General features: G+C 39.7%; 1 protein-coding gene across 2 annotated transcripts; it reads right to left on the minus strand.

Annotated features, from left to right (window-relative positions):
• Nucleotides 1-433: 433 nt before the first annotated feature.
• mllt1a (MLLT1 super elongation complex subunit a) lies at nt 434-23,038 on the minus strand. Of its 2 annotated transcripts, none has more exons than XM_040129486.1 (12): nt 22,904-23,038; nt 13,694-13,874; nt 11,216-11,298; nt 10,319-10,462; nt 9,652-9,777; nt 7,011-7,670; nt 6,197-6,287; nt 5,814-5,925; nt 4,190-4,289; nt 3,428-3,496; nt 1,106-1,177; nt 434-851 (listed from the first exon to the last, which is right to left on the minus strand). In XM_040129486.1, the coding sequence occupies exons 1-12, from the start codon at nt 22,913-22,915 to the stop codon at nt 723-725; spliced, it is 1,779 nt and encodes a 592-aa protein (XP_039985420.1). In that variant the 5' UTR covers nt 22,916-23,038; the 3' UTR covers nt 434-722. The 2 variants fall into 2 exon arrangements, with proteins under 2 accessions (XP_039985420.1, XP_039985418.1); XM_040129484.1 differs by having other exon boundaries at nt 3,419-3,496.
• Between the last annotated feature and the right edge of the window lie 619 nt (nt 23,039-23,657).

Here is a 23,657-nt window from a genome sequence, read left to right on the forward strand (position 1 = left end):
TTTGTTTGGCATGTGTGTGTTCAGGGGAAGGAGGGAAACTGGCTGTTATTTGTGCTCGAGCTCTACGAACAAAGAGAAGTCAGTAACCACAAAGACAACATCTCCTCTTAAACCTCAGCAGTGTTTGCATGCACATACACGCACACGCAAAGACAACACACACACACACACACACACACGACTCGAGCGTATGTCGAGAGAGAAATGAGCTCCAGCTGACAGCGGGGGTGTGGGGTGTGTGTGTGTGTGTGTGTGTGTGCGTGGGGGGACTGGAGTGTTCTGTCGAGTAAGGAGTGTGCGTGTGAAGGAGGAGGAGGAGGGGAAGTATTGGGTTTGCAAAGGCGGGAGCAATATGAGTGGGGGGTGTGCATTCCACAGCTTTGCACAGACTCAAAAAAAAAAAAAAAAAAAAAGGAGATGTGTAGTGAAAATCCTGACTGTAGACGGAGATCAGCTACTCTGGTGCTCCCTTCCACACTTCCTGATCCTGATCCTCCTCCCCCTCCCTCGCCAGCATCATGTAAAGGTGGTGTGTCTTCATGTGTGCTTGCGTTTGTTCGTATGTTTCTGTTTCTGTTTGTGTGGTAGTTGTTTGATGGTTCAGTCAGGCCTGTGAAACAGCTGCGACAGAAATAGCTGCTTGTCGCCTCCTTACAGAGGAAAAGCGGTGGCGGGTCTACCTCCGCCGCTGCCGCCATCCACATGCCGGTTTCCACTTCCTGTCACGTGGCTGTCGCCTCAAGGTAGCTCTGTAGTTTGCGGACGGTGGATTCGTCCAGTGAAAAGAGGTCAAAGTCAAAGGTGGTGTTGGTCACGTTGAAGTGGCCCGTCTCCTCTATCAGGTTGACAATCTGACAGATGAAAGGGGGGGTATTGTTTTGGTACTCTTTTTAAACAGATGCCATGTACATGAGCTGTCAAGTTTACAAAATGCCAGTCGCCATTTCTTCCAGGTATGAATAAAATTAACCCAGTTGTTTTACATTTAGAGTGCATAGAATAGAGCCAAAATATTTTCCGATCAAAATTTTAACATCAAAATATAGCATGATGGTCATCAAAATAATATATAGTATCAAGCAAAAATAGAGGCATGAACACACACCTGCTGCAGGACGTTACGCTCTCGTAAAGCCATCAGTCTGCGATGGAGGTCCACCAGTTCCTCTGTGTAGGCCTGCAGGGTTCAGGTAGGGATGTTACAGAAGAAAGTTAACAGTCAGTAAGTACAGTGTGAAAGACGCGATAAGAGTAGGAGCCAACGATCTGACTGTCAAGAGAAGAATGTCAAAATTTAGTGCAGAAACTTGATTTGTAATTCTTAGCCTTCCAGGCTTTGGGTGATTTTCTCCCTTTATGGTTTTTGAATAAATGGTGAAAAATGGCAGAACTAGAAATAAGAACAGGACCTCCATTAAAAGTTTTTTTCGTGTTTATATTTTTCTTCATCTAAGGGTCGGGTTATACTAGAAAAGAAGTGGTGGATACAACATGTCGGCAGAAATTGGGAACAGCGGTGTGCATTTTCAGACAGTCTCACCAGGGAGACCTTTACAGTGTTGCACTCAGTGAAGTGGTGGATACATGACAAGTGACAGAAATAGCGGTGTAATAAATGAAAAAAACAGAGCTAGAGATAGATGTTAAAACCTAGTTTAGTTTCTCGCCTATGCACATCTGGATAATCCTGGCATCAAGTAGATATGAATGTTGGATCGTGGCTTTTGAAAAGTTAAAGAAATGACCAGTTGCAGTGCCCAAATCTGATGTTGGATTGGTGTGGGGGGAGGGAGTTTACCATTTTACCATCTGACGTAGTATACTGGCCTCTTAAGGACAAAAGCAGAGTTTCCCAGAGTGTTTTACAATGGAGAAGCTCGCCTAAGCAAAGAAAACCTTCTTTACTCTCAGAAGTACTTTTTTTTAAATATATCATAGGGCTTATTAAGCTTCAGGGAATATGTGGTAGTACAGCACACGGTAAAGACTCGTACTTAATAACTCATCTGGTAACTACATTGATAATGGGGATATCTCTGATTTAGCTCAGCAAATGGTGGATTGATTGATCACATTGTATGTTTGCTTCAGAGTATTAAGTCTAAGCAATATATCCCAGTGTCTGGAAAGTACAGACCAACAGCTCATTTGGTCAAAATCAGGTGCTGCTCATATTGGCAGCACTTAACAACTCAGCTAACCAATTTTCTGAGGGGAAACCCTGTAGAAGGTTGTATGTTGTCCAGATTTTAAACCATTTGATAAAAATTTGTGATTTTGAGCTATATACAGTATATATACACAGTACTGTGCAAAAGTTTTAGGCGCTTTAGATGTGTAGATTCTTATCCATCACACAATACCATCAGGGAGGCGTCTGATCTGTCCCAAATTCTTTCAGCTTGACGAAGAGCCCAAACACATAGCCAGAGTCATAAAGAACCATCTTCAATGACAATAAGAACAAGGAGTCCTGCAACAGATGGCGTGGCCCCCACAGAGCCCTGATCTCAGCATCATGGAGTCAGTCTGGGATTTCATCAAGAGACAGAAGACACTGAGACAGACTAAATCCACAGGAGAACTGTGGCAAGTTTTCCAAGATACTTGGAACAACTTACTTTTCAAGTACCATGAAAAACTGTGCTCAAGTGTATCGAGGAGACCTGGTGTTGTTTTAAAGGTTTAGAGTGGTCTAACTGAATATTGATTTGATTTAGGTTTTTTCTCTTTACTGCACTTTGTATGAAGTTAACTGATAAATAAAAACTATTCACGGCATTATTTTTGAAAGCACCCGCACTTTACTTTTAGTGTTTAAAACTTTTGCACAGTACTGTATAGAAACTTGACTGACACAAAAACACGGTGCCCACAGCTTTCGTTTCAGCTCTAAGTTTCTACTGGTCCAATGTAGCAGTGCTGGAAATATCTGAATGTGAGGGGGGGGGGGGGGATTATTTATTTATTTTTTTTAATTTGAGATTTGTAGATATCGTAAATACACCACCATGGACAACAGACCAGGAAATCCAAGGTACATCACCAACCCCAATAGTTAAACTTTGGACCTTTTTTTTTTCTAAGTCTACATCCTGAAGCAAGACCCCTTCGTTTGTATTCAGGCTGTGTGATTTAATGTCTCAACAAGATCCATCGCTATTAAACCCAGCAGATGTTTTAATGTGAGAATGATATACGGTCAGTTTACAAGAGTTTCATTTTATCACTACTTAAATCATCTTATTACAGAGAGAGAAGAGATTTCTCTTCAAGGGTTCATAGGCCAGAGTTTGTCTGCACATCTGGATCAATTCACTGTCCAATACTGCATCTTGAATTCATTAATGCAATCATTGATTGATGACAAAACACTGAATGTGTGTGAGAGAGTTTAAGCATAAAAAGTTTGATTTACCCTTCCTACCTTGTCGTATCCCTTCTTCAACACCTTATCTGAGCGAAACGAGGAATCTGGACTCTTTCTGCCTGACACCTGCAGAACAGAGATCAGAGAAAAGGCCAGAGAGAAGGAAAGGAAGAGAGGCAGTACAGAGAGAGAGGATACAAAGAAGAGAGACAGAGGCAGTGATGTGAGACTATGAGACTATCTAGGACACCAATAACAGTGAATACAGCTGAAATGTAAGTGGAAGCCGGGTACAGGGCTTAAACGCGTGTCTGCTTGCTGAATGGCTTCAGGCTATTTTGCATTGGGAAGGAGCCACGTAAAAAATCCACTACAAATACAGCATGTATTCAAATTCAAATGAGTCCTCTCTGACTAAACGATTGACTTGGACTGCTGTTTAATATTGTTTTGATAGTATTACTCATACATGGCTTTCTCAAAAGCATAAAACAAATTTCCCTGGCTGATTTTACTCACAAAATCACAGAGTTAAACCATATAATGCTTTAGGAAAGTCTTGCTCATGTTGGCCGAGGATTATGTTGACAGCTGAACACTGAAGAATGGACGTACTGTATGAACAAAAACTAACACAATAATATTGTTAAGAATAAATAAAACCAGAATCGGTAAACAGAAGGTCCCACTCTGACTCTGTTGGGCTACAACTGTAAATGTCCATGTGTGGTTTAAATGCTTATTTTCTAGTCAAACTATTTCAGCCCCTGTAAATGTCAGTGAATGACTGCAGTAAAATGAGAGGTCTGCGTTACTCACTTTGTTATTGGAGGAACTGTGTTTCTGTGGGGGCGGGGCGGGGTCTCGACTGGGGCGGTGCGAGCCATCACTGCTGTCACTCTCGCTGTCGAGGCTGAGTCTGGGAGGGGGACAGGGTGAGGTTAGAGGTCAATCACACAAACAGACTGACAGACAGAACACATTGTCACACAGCTCAGAAATGTACTTGGATGCATGCGTCCGAGATTGTATTATTATTATTATTATTATTATTATTATTATTATTATTATTATTATTATTATTATTATTATTATGAGATGCCAATATGTTCCCAGACAAAAAAAAAAAAAAAAAAAGCAGTTCCTGGTTATGGGCTTCATTTGCCAGTAATCTTTAATTGAAGGAGACTCAGCAGAGTAAACAAGACTTGATGATGTGAGACAAGATGTGAGACCTAAAAATTGGGGAGGTCGGCAGAGAAAAGTTAAGGCAGCTGCAGAATGAACTAACTGACAAGTTCACTGCATGCAACACTGTGCGAGATGGGTCTAATAAAATCTTGGTGTCAATCTGTGTGAGTCTGTGTGATATCACTTTGATGGTATGTCAGATGTGTGATGAACACCAGTTCAATCGCAGTGATACAATTTACTGGAAATAGAGAAAGATCGATGTAAGCAGACCTTTTCCATCCACCTGATTTTAGGTGTATTTTCAATTTGTGCATAATAAAACCTGAGTGGAAATGATGAAAATTCAAAATAAAAATCTGGAATATCACAAAAAAAAAAAACATCTTGGCTGTGGTGGGAAGATTATTATATTAACAAAAGTACAATGTAGTGTAAAATGCAATGGAAACAGACAAAGAGAATAAATAATGACAAACAAAGCATTTGATTTGAAAGTCCACTGAAGCAACTAAAAAGGGCAGCAAATGAAGCAGTAGATCTGTGTGAAGTGGAGACTGTAACATTCCACACATTAGTATATGAAACCAATATGCCATATTTCCATCATGTTTTCCCACATTGTTTTTGTTTGGTTGAGGTTTGACTGGCGCTCTCTCGCTGTGCCCTCCGCTTCTGCAATGTTTTAATGGCTTCCAACTGGAGAATCACCACCAACTATTTATCAACTCCTAATATTCACATAACAATAGCGGACAGAAACATGCACTGACTCACATTTTCTTGTGCCGTTTTTCTGACAGTTCATTTACAACTTGTGCTAAATTTGTATGGAAGCTTGGCTACAGACACATCAGCAACTCATATCATCCATGTGTGCCGCTCTCATGTTTGGAAATTTAGCAAAACAATAAACAAACTTTGACCATGGTGCTGGCACTTCCATGCATCAAAAAACCTCATGAAGAGGATAGGAGGAGTGTGTGGACACAGTCGCAGTCAGGGAAACGAGGGCATCATGAAAAGTGAGTTTGCAGTGAATATGCATTTTAGCAGTAGCATTCTGAATACTTGCTTTGTAAACGCTGGTAGAATCAACTATCGATTTCTGACATTTTTGACGCAGTCTTTGGTTGGTGAAGTCTAAATCGGCCATTGTTAAATGTGCCTCACAGTGCTATCTAGGACCACTGTTTCTGAATGACGACGGCCCCAAATCACACAGTCCAAAGGGGTCTTTAGGGACACTGACCGAGAGTCGCGGTTGGGGGGATTGGTCTTGATGGGGGTCTCCTCCTCTGAGCTGCTGTCGTCATCATCCGACTCTTCTGACTGGATCTCCTCCACCATGGATCGTAGAGGCCCTGGGACAGAATCGCAGAAATTGTAATACCATTGACCTGAACACCTTCAATTCACTCTGACGATACTCTAGCAGACACAGAGCATCTTAGCAATGGAATAAGTACCATCATACTTGAACACAATTTTCCTCTCTCACAAACTTCAAATTTAGGCTTAAAGCTTAGCCAATCAGCCAAAGTACTATAAAACTTTTGACAGACCCAAATCTTTCACCTTATATCCTAACATTAAATGGTCTTTCCAATGAAACTATCTGATTACTGACTGTACCTTGCCCTTGTTTTTGTCCTGGCTCAAAGTCTGAGTCTGAACTGGAGCCAGAACTGGAACTGGAATTGGAAGGACTTGAAGGGGCTGACTGCTGTAAGAAGAGGAGAAGAAAACAATGACGTGTCAATGAGAGGAGGGTGATGGGATAAGAAAAAGACAGATGGGTCAGTCTTGAGTTCAAGATCCAGCCCAAGGTAATACATGAGATGATTCTTATGCTGTTCTTGACCTCTGGAGTGCCACATGGAGACATTTGAGAGCCAACATTTGGAATTAAATTATGTCCAATGAGGGAAAAACATCCGTGTCTCTCTCTTTAAATGCAATTGAGTAATACTGGGATAAAAATACAAATTAACGAGCATAGCATAAAACTGAAGCTGAAATGATTAGTTGATTCACTAATTAATTAAACCACAACTATTTTGATAATCGGTTTTTCAAGACAAAATACCAAACATTCTCTACTTTAAACTTCTCATTTGTGAGGGTTACCTGCTTTTCTTCGTCGTATGTGACAGTAAATTGAATATCTTTGCATTTTGAATTGGAGATTACGCAAAAGACATCTCCTTGGTCTTTAGGAAACTAACATTTTTCACTATTTTCTAAAAACTAAACAATCAATCAATTAACAAGAAAATAATTGGCAAATCAAGCGATAATGAATTTAATTATTTGAAGCTCTAGATGAAACGTAATGATCACAGATGACATTTTTGAACAGCATGACATCATAAAATAATAAGAGATATAAAAAGACAGTCAGAAATATTTTGGCTCTCTAAAGAAAGCTCCTGTCTAGCCCTTGTACCTCTGACTTTGAAGATGCTTCGTCTTCTGAATTCGACTCTTCCGACTCTGGAAGTTTCTTGGGCTCCTTCAGCTCCTGTGTGTCATTTTTGACTTTGGCCCAGCGACCTTTTTCCTTGGGAGCTTTCTTCTCAGCGTAGGGCTGGGTAGCTGCAGACGAGGAGGAAACACGGGGAGAATTTCCTGTGAAGGCCCCACTTGCTGGCCCCTTTGGCCCCTCAGAGTTGCCCTTCTTCTGCTTCTTTGCACTGGGTTTGGGAGACTCCACAGTGGAGGGCCGTTTCCCTGGAGCTTTGGACTCTGTCGGCCCTCCCCCGCCCCCTCCTCCCCCACCACCACCCCCTCCGCTCCCAGCCCCCCCTCCTTTAGGGGACATGCCCTCCATCTTTGACTCCTTCAGGGTGAGTTTAGGCTCCTTGAATGCAGCCTTGGGTAGGACCTTTACTTCATCCTTCACTTTGATCTCTGGTGGCTTTTTTGAAGACGAGGATGAGGAAGAGGAAGGATCGCGAACACTCTTGCTACTTCCATCTCTGTCGTTGTCTCCTTTGGATGTGGCTTTGCTCTCAGAGTCTTTTCGGGGCCGTTCACGATGCTCCTTGGTCAGCTTGTGCTGTTTGGTTCCTTTGCTGCTGCTACCACTTCCTTCTTTGCTGGGTTCCTGGAGAGAGAAAACAGCAGCACTGTCATTGACACTACCCTTAAAGCACTCAGCTCAAGGCCCCATAAAAAGAAACAGGCTCAGCTGTTCAAAAACCTCATCCGGGGAGTTTAAGGACATTGTCCCCTCCTCCGTTCCTAAATCAGGCCTCGCCAATCACGCCTGTAATGCAATCACATTATTTATTGTGAATGTCAGACTAAGCCTTTTTCGTCAGTATGAACGGCAACTGAAATAACAATTCTCTCAGATTAAATCGAAGAGAAAAACAGTAATCTAAACGTACCTTTCTTTGTAATAATAGGACAAAGAGTATATAGCCATACTGGTAGCTCTGTGAGGCTGCACCAAGGCAAAGCAGTGCCTTGAGCTAAATGCAAACAACGTGTGCTAACACGCTTTATTATTACTTTATTAGTTTATGTAGTGTTATCTATGTTCACCATCTTATTTTAGTGTGTTAGCATGCTAACTCAAATTTTGACCTGATGATGGCGCCTAGATGAAAAGTGAAGGGTGAAACAAGTTAGCACAATTCATCCTGTGGGGGAAATGGTTGTCGATCCAATAATTGTCAAGACATTTCACTCAAAACAATTAATGTCAAACTCATGGTGGCACTAGAAGTGGTGTCAAAAGGGGATCAACACAGCCATGGGGATCCATCCTCTGGGGACCATGAATGTTTGTACAAAATTTCATGGCAATCCATAGTTGTTGAGATATTTCTGTCTGGACAAAAATGATGAACCATCAGTCTGACCTTTGCCATCCCTAGAGCCATGCTGCTAGCGCGGCTAAAAATGTGAGAATAATTTATTTTAAAAAAAAGGGCATTTCACCCCACCCCACTTCACAAGTTAAAAAGAGAAACTGTAGCTGAGAGTGGTGTAGTGTCGGCAGTATTTACACACTGCTCCTGCTGCCAGCTGCCAATCTGGACTGACAAACACTGGCAAACAAGGAAGCGGCCAAACAGGTTATGGACTAAGCTGGTTATATTTCTGAAGTTACATTAGATTAGATTCTTATCTCTAGAGCACTCAGTCACTGAGCAAATATAATTTTTTTTAAGCAAAAATGTGATAAATGTAAACAAACCCACTAGAGCCACAGGAGTGGCTTTTAACAGAGCTCTCTGGCACAGTGACACAGGGAGAGGATAGTATTTCCACACTCTCCACCCACTTATCAGCGAACAGTTTTACAGGATTTAAAACTGAAACCATTAAACTTGATATGTCCATGAGAGACTTTATCATATTCAGAGACTGGAGAGAGTAGCTGTGTGTGTGTCTTCAGAGGTGGCTTTCACTGACTTTTTCTGCCAGCAGATGGACATAGCTGGATGAAAGTAACTCTGCCTCAAGCCAGTGCTCAACAAATACCCGCTCACTGCCACAATAGTAATGTAGATTCAAGAAAAATGTCTATTTCAAAATGAAGGTAAAATTTAGTTTACAGGATATATGCTCATTTACCATCAGTACAACTTGAAGTTAGCCTCTATTCACTTACCCAGACGAGCTACACAAGTAAAAAAGAAACAAAACCAAAAAAACAGTGCTATTTCTTTTGAGTCTGGTATGAAGACCTTACCATTGTACTGATCTGAGAAGGGTTCACAGAATAACTGTGGCAACACTGGAAAATGTGAGGGGATCAGTTTCCTGTTTTCTCCTGATATGTCCCCTCTCCTGGCAGATAATCAGGCTGAGTAATTCTGCATACATGCATACAGATGCTTAAAAACAGCTGCCAATGATTTAAAGCCTGAGCCAGCCTGCTCTGAAGACTGATTTAATGATTTTGTTAAGGGTATACAATGTTTACTTTGAAATTTGCCCCCATATTTTTAATTTGAATGATCAATGTGACTTTCAGGTTAAATATTCTGAATGAATAAGGAAGCTAGGAACGCTAGTGAAATGACTAAGATGATTGATGAACAGGATCCTTTTTTGTTGGAAAGTTAACCAACCTTTGACACATGAGAGGTCTTGGTTTTCTTGGGGTCTGAAAAGGCAGAGAGGGGAATGGTGGGGAGCATCGGGTAATCCGGACTGGGTCTGGACACAGCTTCAGCCCCCTCTGGAACGACCAATACCTGAAATTAAAGAGACAACAGCTAATAGAAACTCCACGAAAAAACAGGATTATACAGCTTCCTGTGTGCACACTCCAGTGTTGCAATAATCCCACTTTTACTGTTTAGCTATAGGTGTATAACATCTCCCGACAGCCTGCAATTGGATACAAAAACATTGTATAATAAACATTACTGCCTACAGCAGGCAAGAAAAAATATCTGAGGCAATTGTAAATTAAACCTAAGACTTCTTAATATGTTCTAAGGCTTTTTTTTTAAAGAAAACTAAAGTGCTTTTAAGACTTTTCTGCATTTAGGATACTGTTTAAAGAAAGATTTGAAAAGTTTTAATTGACGGGTTTCCGACCACATCATCGTACTGTATATCCAGTGTCCGGTATATTTTGAGGAAAAGGCAAGATTTTCATACAGGCTACTGTTACAAACATAGTAACCAGAATGAGCGCATTATTGTTGACCATAATATGTCCTTTTGACAATATAGTTAGTTATTCGGTAATCAGTCCCGTCAACCAGCCAGTGTGTCAGGCAGCCTCACCCCTCCAGCTTTGATCAGCTTTCTCCTGAATTCTTTGGTGGGGTTGTTGAAGGTGAGCTTCTCACAGCGCAGGTGGTTGACCGGGGGGTTACCCTCCAAGTTAAGGAACAGATCGTAGTTGAAACACACCCTTTTGGGCTCCTCCTGCATTACAACAAAATAAAGATTAATAAAGTTAGTTGGTGTAATTTTACCATTCTATTAATCAGCATGTGTGACAGAAAGTCATTTGTGTTTGTCTTTCAACATTACTGCCCTACATACAATCACCTCTCAATACCTACACATTTCTCAACAAAAATAAAAGCTGAAAGAATGAACTTTCACCGTGGTCAATAAAACAGACATACATTAAATGCCTGAGCCTGGCACCCTGATAAGACACAACTAAGATTCCTGAGAAAAGCTGTACAGTTGTAGAAAGGGTGACTATTAAAGCTGAGGAAAAGGCATTAAGACGCTCTTTGAGATTTTATAAACTAAGATGTTTCCTTATAAATGTGGAGATGGATTAATGGTTGCTCATATTTACACTCCTCTTGCTTCCACTACTATTTTCTTTAACTTCTCGACAGATTTCTCCACTGTGTACAAGTTAATTGCACATTAAAAGGGAGGATGTAACATTTTTGGATGCAGTCCAGAGGTCTAATATTATGAAGACTTGCAGGAGCAGATGGTCCACTCATGTGCTCATACCTCTGAAATGTTGCCATTATCTTGTAATGAGAATAAAGTGGTTCTTTCTTTAATGATTCATTTAAATGACAGATAGATTAATTAATGCTATAATATTTTTTTCTCCACAGCCTAAATTTCTTTTCTATTAATACATTATATGCATAAATAAACCTGTCAGCAGCCTACAGTTTACTATCTGTGTCCAGTCAATCTTACCTTGTTCTTGAAGTAAACCTCAATAGGCATGAGGAAGCCTGCGTAGCCCGACTCCTCCACTTTGTATGGAGGCTCCTTGCATACTGTACAGACGAAGAGTTGTTAATTGCGATAATCATTTCACTGTTATTACACTCACATTAGTCCTATGAATATAAAGGCATGCTGAAATTATAGTAGAGTTAATGAGATAGACAAATCTATTAGTTTAGTTTATTACCTCTGTTTGTCAGGGACCATGTAAAAAATCATGAATCTCATACAAAGAGAAAAGATGTGCCAGATTTATCTACTAGCTAATTTCTATCTGAAGTCCCTGCGCAGGTAGACACAAATACTAATATGACTCAAAAATCATACAGTATCTCGGTATTTTCTACAAAGTGGGCTAAATGTTCAGTTGTAAGTCAAAGCCATATGTGAGACGGCACAAGCACTTTCATTAGGACAAACTGTGATCAAAATAAAATGCAAAGACGGGGCTTCCTTCCCTGTTTGAAAATATACAGCTGCAAAACGTGTAGATGAAAAATGATATAAAATAAATATCCTATATTAAATAAAATAGGCCTATCCAGGCTGGTGGCGTGGCGTTTGACCAATGTGCATGGAGAGACTCGTTCAGTTTAGAGGGTGAGTGTAACCCATGTTATTTTTTGTTGCTACAATTTACAGATTACACTTAACTGCCTCACATGCAGACTACCGGTAGACGCTAGCTAGGTGGCTGTGCACAGAGAAGCCTCTAGTCCCCACTCAGTTACTGCAGCACCTGCAAATCAGACAGGTGTGTGGCCCATAATTTGTTGGTTTAAAAAGAGTGAAATGAGGCGTTGTAATCTAAGATTTACCTAAATTTTTTATAAATTGATTTGAATCTACCTGGGTGGGTCTTAATCCACCTGTGCAGGCCGCCCAAGTAGCGCCTATGTATGGGAAACACTGCTATCTCTGAGAATGCTCCTTCAGTTGTTTTCAGATCCAGAGGGAGAGTGGGGGCGGGGTTGTGTGAAGAGTGCAAGAGAGGAGAGATGCAAACACTGGCATGGCTTTACGGTAGAAACGGGTTATGTAATGCACCATCAAACTATGTCAATAAACACAGTCCTTTCTCATCCTGATTCCATTTGAAAATACACTGATGTACCTTAAAAAGTCAATATACCGCCTAGCCCGACTATAACTAATGCAATTATACAAATAAAAGTTAAAATAAAACAGCGAATACTCAATACTAAATTCAATCATAGATCCAACCATAAATACAAATTTCAATTCTTACATCCAACACGATGCAATATATATAAAATAATCTAAGACACTGTGTCTCTATCAAATGAATGTAGACAAGAATGATTCTTAAAAATTTTTTGGCATTAGGGGAAAAAGTATGGAAATCTATGTATGTTTTAAAAGCATTAGGGAGCTTGTTCCATTCCTTAATGTCCTTCGATGAAACAGCAGATTGTGCGAAGGCAGAGCCTCTTTTAGGGATTCGACAAGTTCCCTTCGCAGCTGACCTTGAAGCTCTGATCATTTAATTAACTAAAACCCTCTAAAGTCTCTCAAAAAATGAGACGTTATTTGACGATGGTAGTCCTGTCAAACTTTATTCCTCATTACCACGAAGGTGATGATCATCATTCTAATGCTTTAATGAACTTTTTTAATAATGAATTTTTCATATAAAAGAAGATGGTGATATATGTGCAATTTGTTATGTTTGTCAGGATATTAATGTTACCCACATCACCCCGTCTTAGTTTTATTCAAGGGCACCTAAAAATAGTAACAATGCAAATAAATTATCTGTGGGTTTGTACACATGTTTAGGCATTTACAAGACGAATGGTGAATGAACAAATTTATAAAAACAGCCAGAAATGTAAAGAGAAAAACAGCATATGGATTAATTCACTGCACCATATCCACCAGGGTACTGTTCATGAAGGCTCTCTATAGACTATCCTCATTTCAACCTCTGAAGGATCATCTTACACAGTCTTTTTCTAAAACTGAGAATTTAGAATCATACAAGCTGCAACAATTTTTAAAAAATCCCAACATTCGCTGGTTAAAGCTCCTCAAATGCGATAATTTGTTACTTTTCTTTATCATAACTTTCCTCATCTCTTACCACCTTTAAAGACAAATTAAAATCTTGTTTTCCAATACTCTGCTACTCTGCACTGAATCTTCAGCGTTTTGACCATTATCCATCTGGTATGTTTATTTTACACTATCTTCAATTAGTCTCTGTTGTTTTAATCTTGTTAATTTCTGCAAACTTTAAAATCTTGTGTGTTTTAGATGTCTCATTCCGTATTTCTTACTTACTGTATTCTGTGCAGTATCTAAAGCACTGTTAATTCCCTTTGTTAATGACATGCTATATTAATAAAATTGCCATCTCTTATAGGGAAAGTGGGCCTGAACGTAGGTGTTTGTGTTCACATATTGTTGTCTCTCTTGTCTTACCTCTCTTAGGTTTGGGGAAGCTGTCATGCAGGCGGAAGACAACCTTTTCTACAAAGTGCTGGATGTCGCCGGTCTCTGGCCCTCGGACAAACACCATCCAATCGTGGGTGAAACCTTCTGATGTCACTTTCTTCCTTAGCTGTGCTCTGTGGCCCAACTCCAGCTTCACCTGCACTGTGCACTGAAAAGGGAAGAGTAGACATTAAACAAACTGTATATTACTATACGAGCCCTGTAGGCGGGCGAGCATGTGCAAAAGCAAAAATAGGTAAAATATGAACTACAAGGGCAGGATGAGAAGCAAGATTTACCTAGATAAAGAAACTGAAAAAGATGTAGAAGCGGAACATTTTCTGCCATATGTACACTTTGTACATTTTGTGTTGTGCAGAGAAAGGTCAAATAAATGCCTTAAGATTTTTCTGCTTCTGTTTAAAATGCATGTGGATTCCTTGCTTAAAAAAGGCAGAGGTAAATTTAATGCTTTTCTTTTCCTAAGTCTATATTGATGTAACCTACAAGATATCACATCTTAATGTAATTTAAGTCACATATAAAATGTGTCAGTCAAAAAACAAGAAAACAAGAAATAAAAAAGATAGGATATTTAAATTTGAACAATTAATGTAACAACTAGGGCTGCAATTTAGGATTATTGGGAAACATTTATATGAAAACTACATTTACCCCACATGACTTCCTTGCCTGCAATATATCACTAAAATAAATCAGTCTTACTGTTAATAGTACGTCTATGTAGAGCTGAAATTATTGGTCTATAAGATTGATTAGTTCAAATTAAAATACTGTTTACTATTTTTCAAATCAAATACTCATTAAGTTAGTAGGTAATTGAACTTGATTTCTCTTTCAAAACCAGAGCTATAAGGTGCCTCACAGGGCCACAGAAAATACAGAACCATAAAATACAACAACAATTTCTGGGAGTTTTATGGCAAATCTGCCATAAATTCACTGGGTACATCTGTTCCAAGGTTAATATTTGTTTGTTTTCTTAGTCTCATATGATAATAAACTTAATACTTTTGGGTATGGGACTGTTGGTTGGACAAAATAAGACATCTGAACACTGGGCTGCAAGACACTGTGATGGTCAATTTTGATGGGCACTTACACTGTTCTCTGATGTTTAGAAGACCAAAGAATAATCAAGAAAATAAACTGCAGATTAACTGTTAATGAAAATAATTGCTAGTCACAGCCCTGTGTTATAGGCTTGGAATCCTGTGTAGCAGATACGATGCTAACTGGGGTTGCTCATGAAATAAACAAGACGTTTTCTGCAGGGAAAGTTTTACATCCGCTTTTTTAATACCGAATGCAATTTAATATGTTTCACAGTCATACCAGTGTGAAAGATATCAATAAAAACCACTATGGATGATAAGACCCAGAAGTATTTAACGAATGCAATATGTAATAAATGTAAATTTATTTATATTTATTTCATTTTTGTCATTATTTCCTGGCCTATTCCTCATAATTTAATAAATTAATCCTTAAACATGACCTGGAGCTGGACAAGCAGCATAAAAAGGATGGATGGATGGATTCACCAATGAAGAAAACTAATTTTAGGTCTGGAACAGTAGTGCTGAGGATTTTCAAGACAGTTTTTTGGTAAAATCACATAAAAACATTTCATTAGTAAACTTACTGCAAACAGCAGGCTAGAAAAAATATTTGACTTTTGTAAATTAAATTTAAGACTAATAATTTTAATACTTTTTTTTTTGAAGAAACTGAATTCAATTCTTTTTAAGACTTTACAAGGCCTGCAGATTCCCTGAAACATATAAATAATAATAACAGTAAATTTTATTTATATAGCACTTTTCTTAACAATGTTACAAAGTGATTTACAAAAAGAAATAAACAAAACAAGGCAAATGACAATAAGACCAAAGAAAAGGAATACACAGGAAGTAATAAAAATAAAATTAATAAGATCAAATAACAAGAATTAAAAAGAGTATAAGTGAAAACCTGTCAAACATTTCCAAAATCTTTCACAAAGAGAAATATTTTAAGGAGAGATTTTGAAACAAGCTAGAGCCTTTGTGTGTCTAAGTTCATTAGACAGTGTTACATAGTGTGTGGGCTCTAATAGCAGAAGCCCAGTCGACCCTTGTCACCAACTGTGATCTTGGAGTAAAATAAAATTTTAAAAATCAATTCAAAATCTAACAGGGAGCCAGTGTAGGGAGGAAAGCACAGGGGTGATGTGATCATGCCTCTTTGTCTGGGTATTGAGTTGAGCAGCAGCATTTTGTACTAAATAGAGAAGTTAGAGGGAGCCCTTTGTAAATCAGCAATTGATAAAAAATTACGTAATTTTAAAGAGGATCTTGAGCTGGAAGAAACAAGACTGAACAACATTTTTTGACTTGATCATCAAAACAGACGTTAGCATCAAAAATTAGTCCTACATACCTAGCAGCCTGCTTAATGTTATTTGACAGACAGCCAAGATTAGCACCAACTGAGCTGATGTAATTAGGCAGACGGAACTGAACGACCTCAGAGACTTATCATCGTTAAATTTAAGGAAATTTGGGAACAATGAGAATTTAATATCAGAGAGGCAAGTTGTGAGATTGGCTAGGATCTTAGGATCTGTGGGTTTTAACAGCATGTATTACTGAGTGTTGTCAGTACAAAACAATAAATTTCATAATGACTGTGAGTAACTTGGCCAAGAGGAAGCATGTATATAGAAAACCGAGGGGGCCGAGAACAGAGCCTTGAGGGACACCACATCTCAGCTGAGCAGTCGAGGAAGCAGGGTTACACAGAGTGACAGAAAAATTTCTGTTGGAGAGATATGAACGTAGTAAACTAAGAGCCATACCCTTGGATCCTACCCAAGTCTCTAAGCGCTGTAAGTGGATACTATGATTGACTGTATCAAAGGCTGGACATAAATCTAAAAGGAACTACAATCAAGCAGTCACCTGCGCCTGTAAAAGGTCATTAGTAACCTTAACAAGTGCTGTCTTGATACTATGAAGTTCTCTGAAACCAAACCGGAAACTGTTGAAAACACTATTATTGTTCATTAGTAGGGACTAGGAGTAGAGAACTGTTGTGGCACTTTAAAAACGACAGCTTTATGGTCAGTTACAAGCATATCCACCAAATTAGGACACTTGGGAGAGAAACTAGATGAGAGTGCCAGGTCTAAGTTGTGAGCTTTAAAATGAATGGCCCCGTTAACAGATTGAATGAGGTTTAAATTGTCTATAAGGTCTTAAAAATTTGAGATCTGGAAATGGGAAGGGAACATACTTGAATATTAAAATCATCAAGAAAAAGCACTCTGTCATATTTAGGCATAACAATGGATAAAAGCTCAGAAGACTAAGATATAAAACTAAAATTACCAAAAGTTACAACAAGGTACTTAAGATCTAACATATAAAAAAAGCTAGATCACCCCTCTTCCAGAGGGCCTGGGAACATGAAAATATGCTAAATCAGAGGGCCTAGCCTCAATCATGGGAAGAGGCAAAACTTGTTTGATGTCAGAGCAGAAGGAAGAAACACGGGCAAACAGTAAATAGGAGTTGTTCTTGTTTACACCTCTAAATATGCCATGTGGGCCGGAGGCTCTACAGTAGACTGTACAGTGTACTGCAAATTAGCCACTAGCATTCAGCGACCCAACCAACTGGGGTGGAGAGGAAGGGACAAGGAACTGATGGTGGCTGTGGGTTCTCATGGCAGAAGAGTGCATGATCTGTATCCACACAGTGTGTTTAAGTCGCCGACTAAGGATGGGGTGTCTGAGTGGGCAAGTGATGTGATGAGGGAGGAACATCAGAACTGGAAGAAGGATCACCTGCTGTCTCCGAGCAAGGAAGACATCCAAAGTGTCTGAGCATAGCCTTTCAGAATCTTACAACAGGAAGAGGACATTGCCTGGGATGAGGGCCTTTGATTTGGCTTCACAGTGGAGCAGCAAGCCACCCGAACACTGTTGGCCACGAGTGGAGGGGAAGCCGCAGTATCAGCAGGCGCTGTTTTTGGAGAGGAGTCCAGATCAGGACAATTCAGAACAGGAGGAGTATCAGCTGGGTGGACCGGAGTGTCGTCAGACAGGGTCGCATAGCACTTGAGGAGGTTTAGGCGAGGGGGTAAGGGATTCCCATCAGAGTCTCTCTTGTGACCATGGACCAGCACTACAGCCCAGGACAACTGATGATTAGGTGTTGAGCAGGAGGAAAGCCGTGGACAAGTGGAGGGATCCCATAGAACTATGTCCTGGATGGCTGCACTGAGAGTGGCTTCTGGCCATTTAGACGGCCCAGAAGCAATGTCCATGAAGCTGGTCAAGAGAGTCTTTCTTCTGCAGTTCATCAATAAGCCGTTGAATATCCTCCATAAGATCAGTGATCTTTTTGTTAGCTTTCTTGAGTAGCACACAGTCCTCACAGGGCATAGCTGTTTTGGTTAACTCTCGATTTACTCCAGATCCAAACTTCCAATGACTGATTCCTTTACCCGGTTAAAGCATTGTATGTAAAACTACAAGGATCTAAAAAGTGTATCATAAAATCATGGCTTAAAACTGGATAAAATGAAGATTCAGGACAGAGCTTTTTGATGGACAAACACAATTCCGACACATAACCAAAACCAATAGTGAGATTAATCCAAATGGCCCATTATTCATTGGTTTCTAATTCCACTTTAAACAAAACCTCATAATCTCTATTTTGAGTGTTTGGAGTTAATACTGAAGAGGAGAGGCGCAACACTTGGCCTGGACAAACACAAAGCTGGACCGGCGTTGGGACGGTTCCTGTGGAATGGGAATGATTAGCTGCCCGAGCCGAAAGATTTCAAAAGGTTTGTCCAGAAGAGGGGCACATTGCAGGGCTACCTCTCTCTGCCAAGAACAATGACTGCAACGGGACACGCAAATGACACCGTGCTGGTGCGGTGGTGGTGATTGGCATAGCAAGTGAAGAGGCTGTGGAGATGGAGTGCAGAAGGGAATGAGGGGTGGGTGGTAGACGAGAGGGGACAGAAAGGCACTTTATGTCCAGGGGAGGACTGAAGAATGTGGGGATTTGGCCCCGGCACTGAGCAGCTCGTGAGCTGGGACTGAGTGGGGGGATTAGAGGGGACAGGATTGAGATGAGCTCGTCTGGCACTCTCCAGCTCTCTCTCTCTCTCTCTCTCTCTCTCTCTGCCTCTCTCTCTCCCTCTCTCCCTGCCTCTCTCTCTGCCTCTCTCTCTGCCTCTCTCTCTGCCTCTCTCTCTGCCTCTCTCTCTGCCTCTCTCTCTGCCTCTCTCTCCCTCCCTCTCACGCACACCTCCCCTGCCTGGCACGACGCCCGGCCATTCTGTGGCAGCCATGCCCTTAAACTCCAGAACTCGGGACTCCACCACACCCACAGTGAGCTGCCACCCCCCCCCCCAAAAAAAAAACAACAACAAAAAAAAAAAACATCAAACATCAAACAACAAATGTCATAGAAATGAAAAATAAACTCAAATGCCTCTAAGATGTAATTTCTACCAAAAAAGCAAAAACACTAAGGGACAAGGAGGCAAAATGAGGCAGAGAAAATGCCAAGCCTGCAACTAAAGATTATTCTCAATACTGATGATTCTACTCATTGTTTTCTGGATTAATCAATTACTCATTTAGTCTATGAAATGTCAGAAAATAGTGAGAGTGCTCATCTCAATTTCTTGAAGACCAAGATGATTTCTTCTTCACCTTATTCAGTCTGACTAACAGTCCAAAACGCAAAGACATTTAATATACTATCATATGAGATAAAGAAAAGCAGCAAATGCTCAAATTTTAGAAGCTGAACCTGAGATCATTTGGTAGCTATTGTTTGGAAAAATGACTGAAACGATTAATAGATCACGAAACAGTTGCAGACTAATTTTCTGCAGACTGAAAAATCTATTAATCAACTAATTGTTTCAGCTCTAAGGAAAATACTAGGACAGCAGCTAATGATTATTTTCATTTGCGAATAAGCTGTTGATTATCTTTTCTATTAATCGGTTTGTATAAAAATGTCAGTGAATAGTGAAAAATGCCTATTACAATTAGAAATTGAAATGTTTGTTTTGTCAAATGAACTTTCAAAAAACCCAAAATACTTAATTTACTGCGATATAAAACAGAGAAAAACAGCTAATCTTCAAATTTTAGAAGCTGGAGAAAGCCAATGTTTGGCTTTTTTTTTTTTTTTTTTTTTTAGAAAAAGTACTCAATTAATCCATTGTGAAAATAATTACTAATTAATTTTCTGTTAAACAACTAATCTACGGCTGCAATTAACAACTACTTTTTTGATATAGACTAATCTGTCCATTATTTCCTTGATTACTTGTTTGATGTCAGAAAATACTGAAATATGCCTACCACATGTTCTTAAAGACCAAGTTGACGTCTTCTAATGTCTTGTTTTGTCTGACAAACAGTCCAAAACCCAAAGATTTTAAATTTAAAATCATATAAACACAAAGACAAGTAGCAACTGCTCACATTTTAGAAGCTGAAAAAAAGCAAATGTTTGATATTTTTGATAGGAAAAATTACTACAGTTGCAGATTAATCCTCTGTAGATCAGATTGTATATTAACTGATTAATCTTTCACTTTGTGAAAATACAGATAGGTAAAGAAAACTATACTGACAGAGACTGGCATGAGCTGAAGTGAGTAAAACTGTTTGTAAAAATATGAAACAAAGTAACATTCGAGAAACACCAGAGATGTTCAGAAACATAATCTTAAAAATCTAACTACAGACTATAATTTCTATCTATAATCAAACAATTAAGAGCCCAGGAGGCATTAGGAAGCTGTGGATGAAGACATAAAATGAGAACAATACTGATGGAGAAGGACATCAAGTGAACTGTGTCAAACTGCCTAAATGGGGACATACCTCTAAAAAACAATGGTCCTGTTTCTCAATCATTCAATTGTACTAATATCAGATGGACAAAATTACTAATGGCAACACATTTATTTTGCTATCTTCCACTAAAGGCCACAAAGGGGATACAAAAACAAATCACACAAAGCCACTAACATTGAGATGATGTGTGCATAACCTCTCTCTCTTTCTCATACACAGTGCTCCAATTGAGGGGAAATACAAATTTTGGCAGACGCAGTGGCTCCCATGAAAACAATGAACTCCCAGCTGCCATGTAAATAACACCCCTCATGACCATGTTAATCTCTTCCAGCTAATAAATGACTGAAATGAAAAGTCAGAAAGCTTCCCTAGAAGAGGACACACAAACAATCAAGACAACAGTTGTGTTTGATGAAGCTCTAGGCTGAAAAAGTTACTTGTATTGGAAAATGGTAAATCCTGGAGAGCCACAGGGGTGTCATAAATAGCCTATCTGCAGCACCCAAGGAAAACAGCAAGTATTGCAAATAGGGTGTGTGAATGACTGAGAGGGAGTACGAAAGGCTGCATGACCACACATCCTGTCATCCCAACTGCAGTGTTTATACACAGAAATCTCCATGATCTCTACTCTTAATCTGACAGACTAATATGAGGCTGATCAACACTGCAAATTGTATACACTCCAGATGTACCACTTTATCAGGTACACCTGGGTAAAATGTATGCTATCTAAGATAAAATCCCTGCAAAGAAAAAATCAACAACAAAAAAACTTCATTTCATGAGGGGAATAAAGTCATTTTTATCAGTGAGGGTTGACAAAATATTACCTGTTACAGTATTGTCATATTGAATAATATCTCCTACTATACAGCAATTCAATTCAATGCCATAAAGCATGCATCTGAATCAACGCCTCTCTAAAATAGTTTTAACAACAACTAAACGTTATAACATTCATGGAGGTAGGTTTCATTGCAAAGCTGCTGTATGAGACTGCATTATTTTTAGCTACATTTTTAGCCAATAAACTGGCAATTGTGTATATATTTGTGTAGTAAGAATTAAAAATCTAATTCAAATCTTCCACATGTAACATAGGTAACATTCATCACAGAAGTAAAACTTGACTATCCTTTAATCTTGTAACAGAAGACTTCCTCTAGATGCACATTCACAGATGTAGTTAGAACTTCAAAGGGACCAACACTGAATGGGGAAGAGTTCCAAGAAAGTGGCTGAGCCACTTTCCATGGGTGTTTGGCCTACCCATCTGAAATCTAGTCCTGAATAACCTCAGCCATTTAGTGAGTAACCCATTCTAAAGCAATATCTCCCTTACGGTTAGTAGATATGTAATTTGTTTCATCACTTCTGTTTTCTGCAAAATAAATCATGTAGCTTTTTATGACGATATAAATCTTACCTGTATAAATTTGCACATGCAGAAGTATTAAATGTGAAGGCATGATCTTGCAAGATCAAAGGTTTTACGTGCCAGTCGTTAAAATTATGCCTTATATTCTGCGTTCTTTGCTTTATATTATGAACGGACCATGCAAGTGTGGTCATCATGACTGGATCCACCGTTTGCCACACAGAGAATTTGCCAGCCTCTCCACCATGCTACATGTATTTTAGTCTACAATCATGAATGTGATGCGTAAGAATTCAACATTGACCAACTGTTGGCAAATAATGCAAATGTATTACAGGAGTTTTATGGTCGCTGCTGGTTTTATTTGCCTCGTATATGTTAAGGTTTCAGGCCGCTGGCAGTGGAGACACCACCCCGCCTCTCCAGCCCAACCTGGAGAGGACAAATCTTTTCCCCGGCGCCTTGTAGCGGCTCCTTAGCCTTTAGCCAACGGCCGACACTCTCCTGATAGGTAGACTAGCTAGCTAGATTAGCCTAGCTACACAAAACCTCGACTCAAATTGGTCCTCAGAGTGTTCAGTTGAGGGCATGCGCCTTTTTAAAAAAAAACACAGCAGAGCAGAAGAAACACCAGGTGTGAATCTCTTTGTGTGCCTGGTTGTGGCTACAGCTATGCAGCGGTGCTGAATGGTGTGGTAGACTGAAGCTAGCTAGCGGTAAATACCGATGTATGAGTGCCCAGCTAGCATAGCTCCAGAGCCAAACAACTACGAGTTCATTAGCAGCAGGAGCTTTTTTTCTTCTGGCGACCAGAACAGAGGATTCATTCCTGCCCTGCCAGTGCGCAGCCTGCTGCCATTTTCGCCGTGAAAAGTTCAGATTCCATAAGGAGACACAAAAGCCACTGTACCTGGTTCTCCATGTTTCTCTGGCCTCAGTGATTGTTGTATTTATTTACAGCGGCGTTTGTGGAGCGTCTCTCCAGCCTCTGCTCCTCATTGTGTGTCAATCCAGCCCAGTAGCGGAAGGTAGACGGCTCCCCTCCCCTAGACGGCCGCTGGAAGGCTACCAAAACAGAAAGCTGTTTTAGCCAATCAGGGAGCGGTAAATTTAAGCACCCTTGAAAGGGACCAATCAGAACACTCGAGAGGCGGGGCAGCCCCCGAGCTGCAAATACAATTAAAGCATTTACTGGAGGTTTTCTCGAGTGACAGCGGGCTTGTCCCAATGGCTACAGCTCTGTTTCAATTGTAAAATGCACTTGATGCTAATTGATTAATCCGACTGTATGGGTATCGTATTTTAGCTGTTACTATCAGTGTTGTAAATGCAGTATCGGTAACATTATGAAATACTTATGCAATTTAATATGGCTTACTATGCAGCGATGGAAGAAGTAGTCAGATCCTTTACTCATGTAAAACTACAAATACAAGGATTTTAAAATTCTCGTACATTTAAGATCTAAAATTTAGACTTGAATGAGACAAAATACTTAGATCTTTATTGGTATAAAACACCTTTTTTCTATTACTTATTATTTTATTATGTATTTATTTTATCAGGTATTTTCTTGGTTTTGTGTCTCTGTAAAGCACTTTGCAGCTTGCTTTTGAAAAGTTATATACAAGTAAAGTTCTTATTGTTATTATTCCCCACCCTGC

This window comes from Xiphias gladius, chromosome 6 (assembly GCF_016859285.1).
Source record: "Xiphias gladius isolate SHS-SW01 ecotype Sanya breed wild chromosome 6, ASM1685928v1, whole genome shotgun sequence".
In the NCBI taxonomy this organism is placed as follows: Eukaryota; Metazoa; Chordata; class Actinopteri; order Istiophoriformes; family Xiphiidae; genus Xiphias; species Xiphias gladius.

Bases quoted from the DNA above. Each gene is read 5' to 3' on its own strand.
- mllt1a (XM_040129484.1), bottom strand. The intron at 6,288-7,010 runs GTACAAGGGCTA...CTCTTCTTACAG, and splicing joins AAGCATCTTCAAAGTCAGAG to CAGTCAGCCCCTTCAAGTCC. The intron at 852-1,105 runs GTGTGTGTTCAT...TTCATCTGTCAG, and splicing joins AGCGTAACGTCCTGCAGCAG to ATTGTCAACCTGATAGAGGA.